This window comes from Pseudoliparis swirei, chromosome 5 (genome assembly GCF_029220125.1).
Source record: "Pseudoliparis swirei isolate HS2019 ecotype Mariana Trench chromosome 5, NWPU_hadal_v1, whole genome shotgun sequence".
Classification (NCBI taxonomy): domain Eukaryota; kingdom Metazoa; phylum Chordata; class Actinopteri; order Perciformes; family Liparidae; genus Pseudoliparis; species Pseudoliparis swirei.
Window position 1 is genome coordinate 21,969,224 of NC_079392.1, and position 18,339 is coordinate 21,987,562.

General features: G+C 44.1%; 3 protein-coding genes across 5 annotated transcripts; all 3 read right to left on the bottom strand.

Moving 5' to 3' along the window:
* Window positions 1–1,750: 1,750 nt before the first annotated feature.
* LOC130193693 (transmembrane protein 275-like) lies at window positions 1,751–3,516 on the bottom strand. Of its 2 annotated transcripts, none has more exons than XM_056414349.1 (2): window positions 3,417–3,516; window positions 1,751–2,820 (listed from the first exon to the last, which is right to left on the bottom strand). In XM_056414349.1, exon 2 carries the CDS (start codon window positions 2,785–2,787, stop codon window positions 2,248–2,250), a length of 540 nt encoding a protein of 179 aa, XP_056270324.1. In that variant the 5' UTR covers window positions 2,788–2,820; window positions 3,417–3,516; the 3' UTR covers window positions 1,751–2,247. The 2 variants fall into 2 exon arrangements, with proteins under 2 accessions (XP_056270324.1, XP_056270325.1); XM_056414350.1 differs by having other exon boundaries at window positions 1,751–2,839.
* Window positions 3,517–4,088: 572 nt separating this feature from the next.
* mknk1 (MAPK interacting serine/threonine kinase 1) lies at window positions 4,089–10,338 on the bottom strand. 2 transcript variants are annotated; one of them, XM_056414320.1, is made up of 14 exons: window positions 10,106–10,199; window positions 9,371–9,433; window positions 8,816–8,921; window positions 8,586–8,684; window positions 8,418–8,515; window positions 7,852–7,931; window positions 7,681–7,754; window positions 7,482–7,586; window positions 7,323–7,378; window positions 7,120–7,215; window positions 6,835–7,029; window positions 6,563–6,727; window positions 6,387–6,430; window positions 4,089–6,153 (listed from the first exon to the last, which is right to left on the bottom strand). In XM_056414320.1, exons 2-14 carry the CDS (start codon window positions 9,422–9,424, stop codon window positions 5,934–5,936), a joined length of 1,392 nt encoding a protein of 463 aa, XP_056270295.1. In that variant the 5' UTR covers window positions 9,425–9,433; window positions 10,106–10,199; the 3' UTR covers window positions 4,089–5,933. The 2 variants fall into 2 exon arrangements, with proteins under 2 accessions (XP_056270295.1, XP_056270297.1); XM_056414322.1 differs by lacking the exon at window positions 4,089–6,153 and adding an exon at window positions 6,160–6,260 and having other exon boundaries at window positions 10,106–10,338.
* A 324-nt stretch (window positions 10,339–10,662) lies between these two features.
* mob3c (MOB kinase activator 3C) lies at window positions 10,663–16,341 on the bottom strand. The gene is made up of 4 exons (XM_056414347.1): window positions 15,992–16,341; window positions 13,468–14,088; window positions 11,917–12,119; window positions 10,663–11,117 (listed from the first exon to the last, which is right to left on the bottom strand). The coding sequence occupies exons 2-4, from the start codon at window positions 13,883–13,885 to the stop codon at window positions 11,088–11,090; spliced, it is 651 nt and encodes a 216-aa protein (XP_056270322.1). The 5' UTR covers window positions 13,886–14,088; window positions 15,992–16,341; the 3' UTR covers window positions 10,663–11,087.
* Window positions 16,342–18,339: the final 1,998 nt, after the last annotated feature.

An 18,339-nucleotide genomic window follows, 5' to 3' on the forward strand; every position in this document is an offset into this window, starting at 1 on the left:
GATTCATATGAGAGTTATTCTTATTGTTGTTATTGTTATTATTATTATTGTTATTTTTGTTTTTATTATCATTATATTATTTCTCAGTGATCTGTTGCTATTCAGTACAGCTGTATGAGCTGTAAAGCCAAACTGGATGCTAATTATGCTGCTTAGGTTAATTGACCTCTCATTGCCCGGAGGTGTGAATGTGAGTGTGAATGGTTGTCTGTCTCTATGCGGGCCCTGGATGGACTGGCGGCCTGTCCAGGTGAACCCTGCCTTCGCCCTGTCAGCTGGGATCCTCCAGCGCCCCTCGACTCTAATGAGGATAAGCGGTATGGATAATGGAATTATTATCTTATTATTTAAAAGGGACCATGAGTTAAAACAGAAATGTCACTATTTGATGCTCTGTACCAGATTGTAGCTGCAGATAATTTGCATCTGTAGTCCCTTGACAGACCAAATATAAAACAATAACAAACATCATTTCTGCTTCCCTCAAACAATGTGAGGAGGAGGGTTTTACAACTTTAAACTCTCTTTTAAAGGCTACTTGTAATTATTTACCTGGTTGCCAAACTGAGGGCTTCTCTGGGGTTTGAAATGTATAACTTTGGTATCGTGACGACCAGCAGGAAGACGGCGAAAAGACTCAAGGAAATACTCATGGCTAAGCAGCTCCAACGAGTCCCTGAAGGAGTTGTTCAGGCCAAAAAAGGAAGTTAGTTTATGAATGACTTTAACCATATTGTATATAATGAACATTTATATTTGTATTATTATTATTAGGGCCCGAGCACTGACATCGTCAGAGCGGAGGACTTATTATTCTTAACATGTTCATGATTATTACTGTACGTGTTTTCGGCTCAATCTTATCAGCTCAGAGTTTAGAATGATGGTCAGAACAACAAAAGGCCGTCGTTGTAAAGCTCGAGGTCTCATCAAACGACGTGGATGTGGTGTGGCGACCCAACAAACTCTAACTGCCCCCCTCACCTGTCACCTTTTCCCCCCTTATGAGTTTGCAGGTACGACTATTACACTCAAGTTGTATACATTGTTGCTTCCTCAAGTTTGTAATGTCAAAATATTCCTCACCGACGGGACGTTTTTTTTCTTCGTGAATGTAATCAAAAGGCGTGACCCGTTTTATGAGAGATCACAATCAGTTGTAACACCTCGTCTCAGTCCCGGAGGTCTCCAACTCAAAGTGGGAGTAAATAATCAGAAACGTAAGGAGAGCTGAGGATGCTTGAGGGGGAATATTATTTGGTGTTTAAAAATGGCTCAGTAAAAAAAGAAGAAAAAAATGAATTAATTCCCCTGTGTCATCCCTCAGAGCACCATGACCTCATTGATTGATTAAATGAGTTCAGGTTGCCCAGACCTGTCATCCGCTGTGTCGAACCACTGCCGGTCACGTCTCTGATTCACTGAGATAACTAAGGGGCGGCCAGTCGCCGCTCACCAGACAATAGCAGCCGGCTGGCCCTGTTTTCTGTTCCAGTGGTGGACTTGTGTGCAGGGCTCACTCTGTGTGGACAGCAGCTGTGTCATGACGAGTAAACAGGGCCCTCAGCTGTAAGGTCAGATGCCAAGTGATGGGCGGAGGAGCCGTTGGTCCTCATAACGAAGGAGTCATCTCCGCGGGCCGCGCAGACCTTCCTCACGTTGTACGCGCTGGTGTGTTTGTGTTTGAATCCTCAGCCAGGTTTGTGAACATAAAAACAAACACTTGGTAGAACTGAAAATTAAATAACTTTTCAGTTTTATTTGTAAAACGCTTTAGGCGTCACTAACATGTACGTAACATCTGCAGTTAGCATCACATACACAGTCAGGGGTTCTTGAATATCCATCTGGACATGAAAAAAACAAACATTCAAGTGTGTGTGTGTGTGTGGGGGGCGGGGGGATGAAATGGTGGTGGACCAGGCTTACACAGAAGCAGCTTTCATGACTCAGAAAAGCCGGGCTGGACATCTTCTTTCCCAATTTATATACAGGATTATACAACAAGAAGTACACAACCAGGCAATTGGATTATTAAAGTACCATCTCCTGTTTCTGTTCTGGCAAAGTGTCGTCCGCCCTGGGACTGAGCGATAAGCATTCGACAACATAACACAGAATAAGCTACGATCAGAGAGGTTTAACACATTTCTGTCAACAGTCGCCTTTTTTTTCTCAAAATCAGTCTGGTCAACGGCACCGGACGCTTCCATCCATCCAGGAGACGGCAAAACAAACTAGTCCACGCTACGTGGAGGAAGCGTTCCGAGCAGGCAGCATCGGTGTGGGAGTGCTCGTCTGGGGGTCAGAGGTCAAGGCGGCGCCATCTCCAGCGACGCCCACGTCAGGCACCTCCCCCGGCGGGGAGTCGCCGCCCCCGCCGCTGCAGCTGGACTTGTGGGAGGAGGCGGGGCTGAGCTGCACGGCCGTCGTGTCCTGCAGCAGGCGGTCGCTCGTCTCCATCTCGAACGCCGCCGTCCCCATGCGCCCCATCAGCCCCCACTTCTCGCCTCCGTTGGGCCCGCGGGCCGGGGGCCTCCTGCTGACCACGCAGCACGCCGCGAAGAAGGCCAGGGCCACCAACAAGAGCAGAGGCCCGATGATGATCGGGGGGTTGCCGGCCGGGATGAAGGTGCCGAAGGCGAAAGCTCCCACCAGGGTGATGTTGATGCCGGCCAGCATGACGCACAGGCCGCAGGCGCAGCACAGGGCCGGGGAGGGCAGGCTCGGGGGCCGCGGGGCGCGCTGCTCGGGGGCCTTCATGGAGGAATCTTCAGGTAGCACCATGTCTCACGGAGAGCTCTGGGAAACCCTGAGGAGCTGAGGATCAGAGGACTGACTTAGTCACTCACAGAGAGAGAGAGAGAGAGAATTATGATGGTCATAAATGCCACTAAAAGAGCAGCTGTGTTTTAGAGGCTGCAGCTTTTATGCGCTACACTGACGGCGTCTGTGACATTTTGAATTTGTTTTGAATCATTAAAAAGTATTTCCTACAAAAGCTGGGAAAAAAAATGAAATAAAGTGACTTATTATAATACAGCTGCTGAGCAAGGCTTTCAACCGCAATACAATACTCGTGTAATATTACATTACATTATATGTCATTTAGCAGACGCTTTTATCCAAAGCGACTTACAATAAGTGCATTTCAACCTAGAGTACAAACTAAGAACAACAAGAATACAGGAAGTAACATTTCCTCAACATAGTCGAACTACAAAAATACCATAAGTAAGTGCTATTTAAGTGCCACTGAAGTGCAAATCTGTGTTTTAATCCAGATAGTCGGAAATACACTGAAATACAACTCAAAGTGCAGCTATTCCCAACAAGAATTACATTTTTAAAAAACGCTGCTGGTCACATGACAATATAGTATAACACGTGAAAACATAGCTTCTATTCTCACTTACTTCGGATCAGACCCGTCAGCCACATCAACGTGTTGCCGTCTTCTGTCCCTCCATCATGCAGGAGGAGCAGAGGTGGAGATCTCTCCCTCCTGCAGGTGAACAGCAGTGAGCTGCTGCTGCTGCTCACACACACACACACACACACCACATGTTATAATGAACAAGGACCACCGGGGGCACTACAGGGCTCTGAAACAAACCCTCCAATCAAATCGGGGGCAATAAAGTGCTTAAGTGTGTGCACTGAATAAATAAGATAAACATGTCGTTCATTAAAGGGAATCAGTGGAGGCTCAAGCACACGGAATGGGTGCTGCTGAATGTTATTGCTGCTTCCGGTTGCTTTTAATCCAACCATTAAATCATAAGTCAATGTTGTTGTTGCGATCTTAAAACGATTAAAAGGTCATCTGGATACACACACGCCTCCCCTCGGCTTTAAAACCAGCCTCAACGAGGACGCAGCTGCCACCCGGTGCCATCCGATCAGGCTCATCACGCCGTCCTCCTGTCCCTTCTCCATCCTCGGAGCGTTCAAGGACACTTCGCTCAATTGAAGCTCTAAACCACATGCACTCGCACCGAGGAGACGCTCAACGCACCTGAATGAGAACTTGCAATAAGAAAAGGGCAGAAAGCATGATTAAAAGAATGAGTAATTAGACGGGCGAATATGTTGAGGATATTCTTTTATTGTGCTCCACACAGAGCTTTATGCATAGGACCCCTGAAGAACATGGAAGAATGTAAATGGCACTCCATAACTGCAACTCATTTGATTTTACATTAGTCCATTTATGATTCATAATGGTGTGGGTGAGAGGGCCTAAAGATAGCAAGTTGTTGTTTTCTAATGTGTGTTTTTGCTCCGAAAAAATCCATGGCAACTGTGAAATCAGGGGGACGCAACACATAGTTAATGGGCTGATTAAGGAAATTAAAAAGGTGATGGACTGCCATCGCTGTCACTGCTCAAACAAAGTATAAAATACACAGGCCATAGAACCAAAAATAAATATATGTATAAAAATAAATCCCTTCAACACCAGTATGGAATCCTCTACCTTACGAGAAAGTGTAACATCAACGATTCATAATCACTCCTTAAGTCTCAATAGCTACAAACTAAAACAAATGCAATTTTCACATTTCAATTCAACCGGACTCGGAACACACACATATCAAACCGATAAGTAACTCCGGGTCTTTTTGGGGATTTTTAAAATACAAATGGTGCAAAAATGCAGTGCAAAAAAATACAAAAAGATCCAGGGGTATGTTGGATTCCAGTGAGGATGAAACGATTGTTAAAACCCATTAAAAGATGAACTTCAATGAAAGTCTGGATTTCACGTGGCAAGACCGAGCTGAGTATTTACATTACAATAGCTCAGTGGGGTAAGAGGGCCGTCCCGCAACCGCAGGGTTGTGGGTTCGATCCCCGCTATCCCCATTAGTTGCAAGTCGAAGTGTCCTTGAGCAAGGCACTGAACCCCCAGTTGCTTCCCGGGCGCTTCACCGCAGCCCACTGCTCCTTAATAACTAAGGATGGGTTAAATGCAGAGAACTAATTTCCCCTTGGGGATTAATAAAAGTGTATATTCTATTCTATTCTATCTTCCTTTCTGATGAATTTAAATCAGGAACTTATCTTAAAGTACATCAGTGCTACAGGTAGTTTGTGTTGACGTGAAAGCTAGAAAATATAAATAAAAAACTATTTGATCGAAAAGCCTCCTCAAACTTTCAACATCCATTCACATTCCTACACGTTCAGTAAGTTCTACGTAGCCTCGACAGGAATGACTTAAAAACTAATTAAATAAAAAGGGTAAAATGGAGAAAAGCCCATATTCTCTTTTAAGTGTAGATTCAAACATTTCAACCACATACACTGAGATGCTTAAAAAGCAAAATATAAAAAGATAACTCATCACCCTCCGCCCGTGACTGAGAAGCAATAAGCGGCATTTAAATATATATATTTTTTAGATCGGGAAAAAATTCACAGTTGGACAACGAGAAAAATAAAATCTATAAATATTAAAGTATTTTGCATTAGCTGCAAAACTGTGCTGAACCCATGTAATGCTGTTGATGATGATATGAGGCGGTGCAGGCATGAAGAGGAGCGGCTTCCGCTGCACCATCGACTCATCTTTGAATAGAAAATAAATATCTCCGTTAAGACAAATTGTAACAGTAAACCCAAAGCTGTCAAATTACACAGCGCTCGTTTAAAACTCGTTCAGCTCCGTTTACCAGGAGGAAGTGGGAGCCGGCGATCGGCCGTCCCCTTGGTGCTCAAACTCTGTCCAGGTGATGAGATTACTGGCCGTGGGAAAGAGCTTCAGCACCGACGACGGCTACTGCGCGGCCGATCCTAAAAAGGCTCCGGGTGAAAAAATAAACAAATAAAAATGTTTTTAAAAATACTAATCACACACGCAAGGAGCAGGCGAGGCGGAGGCTTAAATATCCATCGGAAAGCCCAGCGAGTCGACTCGTGCTGGTCCTTCAGGCGGTGAGGTCGTCCGTTGCGGGTGCAAAATCCGCGGTGCGCACGGCGTTGGTCTCGGCCCGCCGGCGCGCCAGTCTGGAGTTGGAAGGAGGAGAAAGCCTCATGGAGCAAACGGTGGCGCCGACGTCCTCCTGCTGCTCGTCGTGCTGAGACAGCTGCCGGTTGAAGGCGATGGCTTCTGCTGCGAACTGGCTCAGGTCTTTGGTGCTGCTGTTCCTGGAGGAAGAGAGGAGGCGTGAGAGGATGTACGAGGGACGACTTCATGCTCTCACCGACACCACCGACACACAAGGTTTCACAGCGAACACGGAAGCATGACTGTCCTAAAAAATGAAATAAACGTTGTTCAGCCTATGACTTTAATCTTAATTTAATTTCTCTGTAGAGCATTTCAAATCACTAGAATGTTGTTGAGAACATCATGAGTAGATTTTATGGGACTTTCCTACCTCTGTAGAACATGAGGAGTTGGAAGACTTCTCTCTGGGGCGTTCTGTAAAACAATAAATTACAACAAAAATAATAATTGACTTGAAATCAGCTTTAAATACAACAAAAATAGCATTGGATGAGTGATACAGTCGTCTTGCATGTGAGATGCATCAATAGATGCAGTGACACCCACCCCTTGCACCCAAGGGTGCTTGAGGACCCGAGCGGCACTGAGGCGCAGGGTTGCGTCCCGAACCAACAGCTTGGAGATGAGATCCTTGGCCCCCTCCGTGATGCGATCCCAGTCCTTGGCTGGAAATTCATACTTGCCCTGCTGGATGCTCTCAAACAGGTGGCTCTGCGGAGAGGAGATGACAACATCCTGTCAAAGTGTGCTTTCGTTGTGTATTTTGGAGTGAGGCGGGAATGGCGGCATTCTTCAAGCTGAAGCGCGAGGGTTCGGACCTGGCAGGTTCTGCAGGTTTCTCCGCGGTCCCAGCCACAGTCGGTGCCACAGTGGCCCGTGAAGGGGGGGCTGCCGCTCAACAGGATGTAGAGGATGACCCCGAGACTCCAGAGGTCACAGCGCTTGTCGTAGAAAGAGGCCTCGTCCGTGAACACCTCCACGACCTCTGGAGCCATGTACTCCGCTGAGCCGCACTGGCAGGAATCAAAACACATGGAAGAGTGACGCGACTGTTGTCCATTAGTTGGGTTCAGAGAGTGTGTGTGTGTGTGTGTGTGTGTTACCGGTGTAGTGAGCTCTGGCGTCGTTATGGGCGTACAGGCACTGCTGAGCTTCACTCCACTTCCCAAGTCAAAATCACAGATCTTTACCGGGGACACCTGTGAGGAAAGAAAAACGGAGGAAGAAGCATTATACCTGCGTACTCTATATGCATTCGAGTAAAAAACTAATCTCCTTCAGCTTCCTGTCCCAAAAAGCCACTTACCCGATCAGTGTATTCACAAAGGATGTTCTCCAGCTTAAGGTCTCTGTGGGCAATGCCTGGAGAGAAGCACAGTCACCACGAGGGAAATTAAAATCAATAAATAATCCACAGCGATTCTCTGGGGCCTTTTATGGAGCAGCCGTTTGGTTGTTGACCTACCTTTAGTGTGGAGGTAGTCAAGAGCTTGGGCAATGTCCCTGACCACCTTGCTGGCCTCCAGCTCGTCAAAGTACTTCCGGTTCTGGATGTGTGTCAGAATGGAGCCTGACAGAAGAGAAGACACGTAGTGTAGCAATCTGCACGTTTAAACAGAGATAAGCAGATTTAATCGTTCCGCTATATATTTATTTCTACTTACCACCACGAAGCTTTTCAAATACCAAATAAAAGCAGGAGTCGTCCTCAAAGAACTGGATCAATTCCAAAATGTTTCTGGATCAAGACATTTCAAGATACCGATTAGATTCGGTTTCATCCGGTGTTCTTATAATTAAGTAAAACGATTTTTTTGTGTGCAAAATACACTCACTTGTTTCCTTGACACTGGTAGAGAGTTTCCACTTCTCGAAAGACTCTGCTGCGGCTGTGCCCTGCACTCTTTTCTACGATCTTTGTCAAACAAAACACATTAAATACATTAAATGTCAAAGTCAAAAGCATTTATGCAAACATTCACCACATATTTTATCCAAAACTATTTCCACAACTTTGTCTGTCACGGTACAATAAAATATAAACACTACTTTTTTGGGAGCAGCATCCAACAAGCTGTCGAAGCACTTTCTTAATTATGACAAATGTCTTACATTATATATTTCATTTAGTCTGTATGCTTTTACGTTGCGTCTCTGACATTATGTTTTTATTCCGTCCATTTTAACATTGTTCTCCCTTTTTTTATTTGCTTTGTCTGTAGATTGTATTTGTAATCTTATGTTTTTAGGCTTGTTCTTAACATCAGCAACATTGGGACTACAGATGAAAAATAGCCTCTTGGATAACTCTGGCACATTTACTGAAATGTTTTTATCAATGTGCACTGTCCCTTATTAAATAAACCCAGTTACATTGTTACCTCACAATATCCGTACTCACCTTCACAGCATACTCCTGTCCGTTCTGCAGACTTATGCATCCTTGAACTTTAGCATAAGCCCCATGACCGAGCACCTCATCTGTCAGTTTGTAGAGATCTGAAGAAAGAATGACATTATGGCACTGCAGCACATGTTCGGGTGATCACAACACCATCAGCTTCATTACCATCAAAAGTGCCCGTGGAGCGGTCCGTCGCTCTAGTTCTTTTCTTCTTTTTTCTTTTTGCGGCATCTGGGACATTCACTGACTCGCTTTTCTCGATTTCTGCAGCGACACAAAAGAATCCATTTGATAGCAAATGTGTGACAGCAAAACAGCGCAGAGTTTGCCAGAGTCCGTGTGCGCCGAGAGTTTCAGTCGTTTCAGAGCGGCGGTGAATCATTGAGCTGTTGTACCTGCTGGGCCTGGCTGGGTCAGTTGCCGTCTCTCCTCTGAAGCGACATCGTTCTCCTGAGTTACCCCACAGGTCTGCCCCGCTTGGCCCAAAGCCAAGGAGTTACCCTGTGACGGAGGAAGGAGGGCGCATGGGGGGGAGGGGAGAGGGAGGGGAAAGTGCGAGTGGATCCAGAGTGAGATCAGGTGGTGGAACAGTAGAGAAAGCACGAGAAGGAATACATAATACTCTCCCTTTGTTCTGTGGAATTACCACCAAAAAAAACACAGCAATCATACAGACGTATAACGCATATTAACTGGAATTACTTCCCCTTTGACAACTTGCCAAAACAGAAGGCCTGATGCAGGCAATACCGTATTGTACCTTCCTTCTTCCTGGATATTACCAGAAGCATTTGACACAAGCACTGATAGTGTGTGACTCATGGAAGATGATAACACTTCTGCATTTCTTTCTGGGCAGGCTACGTTCCGGCACCTTGTTCCTATCGAACACCTGTTCAGGGAAATTAAAAGGGGTTTGGAATCAGCAGCATTAAGAGCACAGACCTTACCTGGAGAGACTGCTGGAAGGTTTGCAACTCTGTCATCATGCCGTGCCTCACCATATCTGCCAACTGAGAGGAAGGTCACATCACAGATACACAGTCAGTCTGGAACAAACTGCATCAGCAGCAGATACATAAATATACACACCACGACAAGCTATTTAGGTCAAAGGGAATGCAGCGAAAAGTCCAACGTGACGTGTCCCACAAACAGGTTCCTCTTCCTTTCACTCACTTGTGTCAAAATGTATTCTGGTGTTGTCAATGACTGACAGAATATAAGGTTAATATCCGTTAAGGTCGGTTAGTTTTCGCATTATGACAAATAAAATGTTACTTTTTGCCGGAGTATCCAGCTCAACGTGATCGTAAGTGGATATTTAACTTACTGTTGATGTCGTAATGAAACTTCCTAGTTAACAAGTGTCTAGCCAACACTGCAGCTAACATTTGCCACTTTGTTACTCCACATTAGCCCCGTTTCTACACAAATCGAGGCACACGTACCGAGAGGCAGCAACGACTAAACCATGAACCACTCATTTGGAAAGCTAGAGCTAGCAGCGTTCACAGTTGACTTCGCAACCATGGATGTTATTGTCATTAGCCCCAGCTAGTTAGCAAGTACCCGAAGCTATCTTAACAATATTCGTCCATTCGCTAGTTTGGACTAGTTGGTATTTAAATAACCGGAAGGTCTCGTTAAACGGAAAACATAAATATATTAAAAACAACTCTAACCTGGACTCTGGGTCCAAATGGTCCAAACCAGCCAAGTCCCCTCTGTCAAAGCGTCTCACAGCTGATGTAAGAACCCATCGCGAGCTGAAATCAGTCAGTGACGCGTAGGGCGGGAAAACACATAAACAGACGCTTGCTCCGCCCCTTTGTGCAAACCTCGTTCTCCCATTGGTCGACAATACGGCGAACGTCACCACGTCGATTCACTTGCCTCCGCGCCACACCCCGCTCCACGTCGAGGGGATTTTTCTCGTATGATGATGCATCACACTAGAAATATATTTGCAGATGCACAGGTTTGACCGGTCACCATCACTTATAAGATTAAGTGCGGCTCACGCCACATCACTACAGTGTTTTATCCTGTGTTTATTTATCGGAGGAAATCTTCATCTGTGTTGGTTTTGGCCTGGAACTCAAGGCCTGTAGCAGACCAACCCTTTAGAGCAAATAATATAACAGGTCTTGTTGTCTTTTCACTTCTTTGATCATTTAAACATGACTAATGTTTGTGTGCATATTTTTTGTTTTGCATTGTAAAATACACATTTGCAAACTCATTTTTAGACTGCATTTTTATGTTTAAACTGTAAAAAAACCCGCAAAAAAACACAAAACATTTACAACAATACAAACATTCAACAACAAAAACGACTTGACAATGTATATAAAAAGGTCAAACATACATGCACAGGAGGAAAGAAAAAGCACAAGCACTATATAGGATGTATTATAATCCAACACAACGTCCTATAATCATGACACCAATCACCACTTCACTGTAAGTAAAAACCTCTGTGAAGGCACTGCCACCATCTAAAGAAATGTGGCAAATTAGTGGACCTTCCCAGTTATGCATAGAAAACCACTCATACAATCTGATGTAAAAATGTTCTTTGTGTTGAGTGTTTCGAAGGCGATGACTTCTCACGGGGCTCAGATAACGTCAAAATGTAAACTCCTTTTCTCCATGTGGTTTTGTTTAATTGCATATCTTCTCTGTCATCTCTTTCTGTAGGAAAAGAAAAGAAAAGACATGTTTAAATCATCAAAATAAAATTGTACGAGGAGATAAATGATTGCTATGAAGTGCTATCTACACTTTCTGTATGAAGAACATTATTTCTTATCGTGAGAAAGAAAGTTCCTATAAGACCAACAGCAAAAAGATTTCCCTCTGGTATTAAAAGGTGGAACAATTAAACCGGGTGTGTTTAGAAGACCCATCTTTTCTGCCGAGTGTTGACATAAATGTCTCATCCCCGTTTCACTTTATGAGGGGTAATTACACGGCCCAGGCTTCATAATAATGATAAGTAGTGCTTTTTATTGACGCTCGGAGGACCATTCTCCATCTGTTCGTATGTGATGGAGGTCTACAACGACACAAACCCGGCCTCATGACACGACTGCACAAAGTCAGCAGCTTCTCTTATGACAGCTGTTGCTTCAATCCAAAACTAACTTTCTGTAAAGCGGTGAACGAGTTTACTTCACGATGGAGAATGTGAATATTTGTTCTGTTCCTCCTGTCAAATGGAAACAGGATTGTTGTCTCAGGGAGATGTAGGACTGCAAATGCTGTTGTTTTCTTTGTGCATTACCCGGGAAAACACACTGCCACGACGAAGAAACTCAACCTCACTAAGCATGTTGCACATCAAGGCTATAGATTGCAGCATGACTGACATTTTCTTCAAGACTGACCCTTATGGGAGTGACACTGACAACCCTCAACACATCCATTGGATCCTCTCCCTCCTGCTCCCCGTCGTCACCCTCGCACATCTACGGTCGCGCTATTGTCTCACCAGGGGCTCCAGTTCCGAGTGATCAATGAGGTTGAACTCCGAGATGAAGTAGTAGTAGTGCTTGTAGCAGGTATTGATGTGGGCCTCCGCTCCCATGCTGCAGATGCTGTCAAAGTGATGGATGTAAACGTGCACAAACACCCTGAAGAGGCGGCTCAGGATCTTCTTGCACACCTGCTGGAAGTTCTTGGGGAAAGGTACACCTGGTGTGTAGAAAGGAGAAACGTGTTCCAGACATTAATATACTTCCACCTGAGAAATGTTCTGATTAAATCTGAGATAAAATTATTTTATAATTTTCTATAATTTAAACCAATCCATTTGATACATTTAATATTCTGTAAGCAATGACTTCTCCTCCACAGCATCACTCGTTGAATGCTAATCTGAACGAAATGTGAATTTGCATGGACACAGCCTCTTTTGAGGTACTGGGTTGATGAAAGTGGACATAAAGGAGAAAAGATCGGACCTATAACTTAACACTCTATTGCACCTTTTTCAAAGAAATGTACAGCAACACATTTTCCAGTCTAGGAAATGGGTTAATTATTGGTGTTAAAGAGGTGCAGCATCGGTGCAGGAGAGCCGGGACCCTCAGCAAGACCTCTGCTCCTAAAGTGGAGTATATTTTCTTTTTAAAACATGGCAATTTGAGAAAAAAAGAAAAAAGATATATATAATAAATGGAGAAGAGAGAGAGAGAGAAAATTCCACTTATTAGTTTACAATAGGATTTCACATTGATGTGAACCGGATCTTTAGCATATTAACTGACATAAAAACCTTAAGATGTTTTGTGAAACGTGTCAAAAAATTCCAACTTATAAGCTATAAGTTATAGATAAAAGGCAGAAAAGTCAAACGTGTACTGCCTCGAGTGATTCACGAGTTATACACAATGCAAAAACCCAGCTGAATAAAAAAGAAGACACGAGGCATCACGGTGTTTTCTCTACAGTGAAAAAACTCAAACAAATTCCTTGAAGTTCTTCCAAAAAGACTGTGTGGGTATGCCAGGCAAACAAAAAAGGTCACGGTACCAGGGCACATTGTTCCACGTCTCACATGTACGCTCACACTCTCCTTCTATTTTCTGTCTCTATGTATTCCTGCTCAGGGCCATGGAGGATTGAGCACACACTAGTGATCGGTAGGGAAACACCCAGTTAAAATTGGCAATCTACACGCTAGTAGGCAAAACTCTTTTACACCGAGAGGTCCATTTGGAGTTTTCATTCCACCAGAGCTGCATGTCTGTGGACAGCAGATGGGAAAGCATAGTTTCCAGAGGAAGAATCATGCAAAATCCACACAGAGACCCCCCCCCCCACCCCCGATTCCCTATGAATGAATAAATCTGCTGCTGGGATAAAATACCACCGCAATCAGCCGTCCAGTCTCCTCTAAATGTCAAGCTCATTGTTTAATTAACCCCTGCTTGAACCTCATCATCCCATTCGAGGTGTTAATGAAGGGGAACGGCGCGGACACTCGAGCAATCAATCAGCTGTTAGGCTTCACACTGAGTCGCAGACGGTCCTCACACACCTACTCTGGTGGGGAAGATGTCCTCGTTGTTGATGAGCGACTCGATCCAGTCCATCAGCAGGTTCATGTACTTGAGAGCGGGCAACTTGGTGGGTTTCTTGTATTCGTCGCCGTCCTGCCACCTGTACTCGTACCTCAGCCCGCCGGACATGATGGGACACGTGCGCTCGGAGCAGTACTCGCTCACCGTGCCGTAGATCAAGTTGATCCTGTTGAAGAAATCGACCACGTGAACAGCGATCCAGTCCTTGATGTACTCCCCCTCCGGCAGCTGAACCACTTTCCTCAGGTCCAAGCCGGACTTGAGCGAGGCCTGGGCCTTCTTGTAGAGTTCAAAGCGCTGGGTGCCCGGTTCGAACCGCTTCTTGGGCCTGAACGTTTTGTCTTTGCTGAAGACTTGTCCGAGACACAACGCCATGGACTCAGCCGTGTGATAGGGGGAGAACACGCTCTCCAGAATAGTAATTAGTTTTGACTTTGATGAGGCGTGACCTTCCTCAGAGACGGCACCAGGTGGGTTTTCAGTTTGGAAATCGGGTCGGGGGGGGGGGGGGGGGGGGGGTCGGCCTCTCGTCGTATCGAGATTGCAGCGATCTCTTGTTTCCAGATGGCGGGGTGTTTCTACAGTGAAGAAGAAGAAGAAGAAGAAGTCAGAGGATCTTTTTTTTTCCTTTTCAATCCACTGCTTTGAGCCAGAATGACTAAACATGTAAAGGTAACATCAACCAAACGTATAAAAACCATTCATATCAGTATCAGATTGTTCTCACACTTTGAAGTAGGCATGATATTTCAATACACAAGTCAGAAATGTTCAAGAACAAGAAATAGATCATTAATTAAACTCATGTCGGCCAAAGTAAGTCAAACTGTACATCCCTCAGAACTAATAACGTGACTTCATCCCAAAGATGCTCCATTAGTGTGACCGAGATGACCTTTTCATAAGATCTTCAGAGGCACACACTGATAAAAATAGCAACAGGTTCAAGTCAGTTGTGGCAAAGTTGTGGCAAAGTTCAGGCCACTAAAGTCAAGCATGATTGAGTAAATGAATGGCATGCTGTGTATCGCTCACTGGCGCTGTGACGGTTGAAGTTTGGTTTAAATACTCATTTCTGGGAAATTAATCTTTGGATGTGATACACAAGCAATACATTATTGACATATGATTATCTTTTTTGATATTAAAAAAAAACTTTATTCAACCCATTTTTAACCACGTGACCCAGTGAGATCAACTTTCTTTTTTTACAAGAGTCAAAATATCAAAATATCTGCATATGACGGGTGCCAAGCGATTAACGTAGCATCTCACTTATAAGAGTATAAACATCAGGAGGGACCAGTTCCAATTGCACGTCTATGTTTCCCAGTTTACATATCTTGTGATCTCAGACTATACATAAAGTGAGATTTCTGGGCAATCACACAGCGCTATTAATACACACCGATCCGGAGCATGCCCTCACTGACCTGTTATGTGATCCATAACCTTCATTATCACGGCAATAAACCACAATGTCCCTCCTTTGAATATTAACTACATACTATAGGTTATCATAGGAAAAAGAGGTGGGCGGATAAATAAATTTGCTAATTAGTTACACTCCCCCGAGTTGTGTGTTTCCACCCAGTAATGTGGAAGACTGAAGCATATATTTGACACCGCAGTCACATTCAAGTGACTGCGGTTGCAACATGATCCTGAATCCACATTTGTGTCCCATTCTGAACTGCCCGTCTCCACGTTTCCTGCGGTTGTTTCTCTGTGACTCCTATAAGCAGAAGGTTTTTATTTTGGTTTTCCTCCCCACATTATCATCTGTGCTCACATTAGAGGCCGGGCCCTGTGGTTTTACTGTGAACTTCTGTTGAACCAGAGCCTCATTTAAAAAGAATACACACACATATGGATTCTGTTCAGCATTATTGCTCAAACATCGATGATTTGAAATGCATTATACAGCATTTGTCATATGAGAAGGGCACTTTTTCTTTCCACTAGCTTTCACAGTCTGCCTGATCTTACAACTCACCACTGGGGGAGCTTGAATACGTGGTCACGAGATCGTTCTTACTGCGTAATGTATAATGTGTCCAAAACAAAAAGGTCTTTTCTAAGGAACAGCGCGCCATTCAGATCTCCATTCAGAAAAAAACACGACCTCGGCCCAATATTGACACTTGGACCACTCTTTATCGTGAAGCCAGGGATGCTTTTAGCAAAGTGGCAGCATTGAGGAACTTTTTTTAGTGTTGATCCCTCGCGTGCCTCAGCAGCCTCGGAATGAAGCGTGTCTGATCACGCACTGTTGGCACACTTTAAAGGTCTCTGCGCACTTCTGCCTTCTGACGGCTGCAGACGAGCAACAAAAAAACAACTCCCTACACACCCAACACAAGCACAAATAAGAGAGGAAAAACTAATTACAAGAAAAGGAAACAAACGAAGAGGGGGATCAAAAAGCGAGAGATTGATGCATTTGAGGGGAGGGGGGGAGGGGGGCTCTCCGCACCGTACCTGTCTGCAATCCTTGCCGTGGAGGAATGCGGTGGGAAGTTGTGAGAAAAGTTCAGGGAGGATTCAGGCGTCCTTTTTTTTTTTTTTTTACTCCCCCGGTGGAGGACGGATCCAGCTGCTCGGCCCCCTCTCGCTCCTCTGGATCCGCTGCCTCAGACCGAGAAGAGGCTCCGAGAAGTGACTTCAACTGCGCCCAGCAGCGGCAGCGCAGACAGCGCAGCGAAGAGAGAGAGAAAAAAGTTGTTTGGCTTCTCTTCCTGCGGATGATGTCACATCCTGACTCTGTCCGTCTGTGCGTGTGTGCGTGCGTGCGTGTGCGCGCGCGTGTGTGTGCGTGGAAGACCTATAAATTGAAAGAGTAGAAGGGCTGAAAAAGGCCTTTCTAAACCCCCCCTCAGCCCCCCCCCTCCCCTCTGTTTTCCATTTCTTCCCTCTCTTCTCATCCTGTAGCAGAGCAGTCAGCCCACTAGTCCAGCCCTCTGGTAAAGGTCCTGAGAAAGCAACCCCTCCTCTTAAGCCACATTTATAGGACAGAAGGAGCCGAATGATCCCACAAACATTTCTGGACGTTTGGCAGTGGTGCTGCTGTTCTTTTTTTTCATTTTATTCTCTTTTTCTCTCAATAACATATCATTTAAATTCTTGGACTTTTTAAGATATGAACTCAGAGCTCAACCGTAAATAGAAAAAATGCTATAGTCTCCAACCCCCAAAGAAACACACACACAAAACACACTGCATTCAAATCATGAAGCAACAGGGCATGTTTGACTGAGTCAGCCTGTGTCCCGGGGCCCTCAGGGGCCGAGTGTTCTCTTGGGAGCGCTGCCCTGACTGTTGGCTTTGTCTGGAAGGTGAATGGGTGCCACTAAAAGGAGCAGGGTGTCTGTTTCTCTGCTGCGTCATGTCACCCAACCTGGAAAGAAGAAGCGGCCTCCTCTTTGTCATCGGAGTCCCTCCAGAATGACGCGATTCACATCTTCTCAACTGGGCAGCAACGAGATCAGAAGTCGGCAGACAGACAGCTAGAGTTAGACGTGTGATGCCGTGTTCCTTGTTCAGGATTACGATAGCGTCACAGTGTGCAGTGTGTGTTCGGATCTAAACATCCCCACAGTGTTTCACTGAGCTGCAGCAATCAAGTCAGCGAGTTGAATTGAGGTGGTGTCATTCCCATTGTTGGGGACCGGGGTCCTCCATGTAGCAACAGGTTCAAGAGTACAAGTACTGCGGCAACGGAGTGCAGTTAGCATCTAACCAGAAGTGCAAAGCAGAAGAGTGCAGAGTATCTGTATAATGGTATTATAAATATAGATAAATAGGAGATATACAGTATGATATAAGCTATAAGTGGTATGAACAGTAAGAACATGAGCAGCAATAATGGTGATTAGTGGAGATGTGATATAGATACAGGACTGTCTCAGAAAATTAGAATATTTTGATAAAGTTCTTTATTTTCTGTAATGCAATTAAAAAAACAAAAATGTCATGCATTCTGGATTCATTACAAATCAACTGAAATATTGCAAGCCTTTTAATTTTTTTTATATTGCTGATTATGGCTTACAGCTTAAGAAAACTCTAAAATCCTATCTCATAAAATGTTAATATTTCCTCAGACCAAGTAAAAAAAAAGATTTATAACAGCTGAGTGTTTGTCAAGGCTCAGGAAACCCTTGCAGGTGTTTCGAGTTAATTAGACAATTCAAGTGATTTGTTTAATACCCTACTAGTATACTTTTTCATGATATTCTAATATTTAGAGATAGGATATTTGAGTTTTCTTAAGCTGTAAACCATAATCAGCAATAAATCAGAATAAAAGGCTTGCAATATTTCAGTTGATTTGTAATGAATCCAGAATGCATGACATTTTTGTTTTTTTAATTGCATTACAGAAAATAAAGAACTTCATCACAATATTCTAATTTTCTGAGACAGTCCTGTATATGTAAAGTGCAGGTGAAGTACAGGTGAAGGTGGCAGTAGAAGTTATAAAGTTATAAATGAGGTAGGAGACATGATGTGATATAAATACCATGAATATGAAATGAGATATTATTGGATTTAAGACACATTTAACCGTAGCAGGTTCATATTATTAGTTCATAGATTTGATTGCATGTGGCTAATTTTTTTTGGTAAAATTTATACCTGACTATATATGGAGCTAAACATGTATGCAACAAAGATTTGACCTGTGACCTAAATGCATGATTACCTTCGCATTGAAAATGCGGAAGGTAATGTTTTGATCGCCGTGTATTTATTTATTTATTTATTTGTATGCGTGTTATTCGCATAAGTAAAAAAGTATTAAACCGAATCGCATGAAATTTGGTGGG

Bases quoted from the DNA above. Each gene is read 5' to 3' on its own strand.
- LOC130193693 (XM_056414349.1), bottom strand. From the start codon at position 2,787: ATGGTGCTACCTGAAGATTCCTCCATGAAGGCCCCCGAGCAGCGCGCC.
- mknk1 (XM_056414320.1), bottom strand. From the start codon at position 9,424: ATGGTGAGGCACGGCATGATGACAGAGTTGCAAACCTTCCAGCAGTCT. The intron at 7,216-7,322 runs GTAAGTGGCTTT...CTTTCCTCACAG, and splicing joins TTTGTGAATACACTGATCGG to GTGTCCCCGGTAAAGATCTG. The intron at 6,154-6,386 runs GTAGGAAAGTCC...CTCTTCCTCCAG, and splicing joins ACTCCTCATGTTCTACAGAG to GAACAGCAGCACCAAAGACC.
- mob3c (XM_056414347.1), bottom strand. From the start codon at position 13,885: ATGGCGTTGTGTCTCGGACAAGTCTTCAGCAAAGACAAAACGTTCAGG. The intron at 12,120-13,467 runs GTGTGTGAGGAC...TCTACACACCAG, and splicing joins CATCTTCCCCACCAGAGTAG to GTGTACCTTTCCCCAAGAAC. The intron at 11,118-11,916 runs GTGAGACAATAG...CTTTTCCTACAG, and splicing joins ACTCGGAACTGGAGCCCCTG to AAAGAGATGACAGAGAAGAT.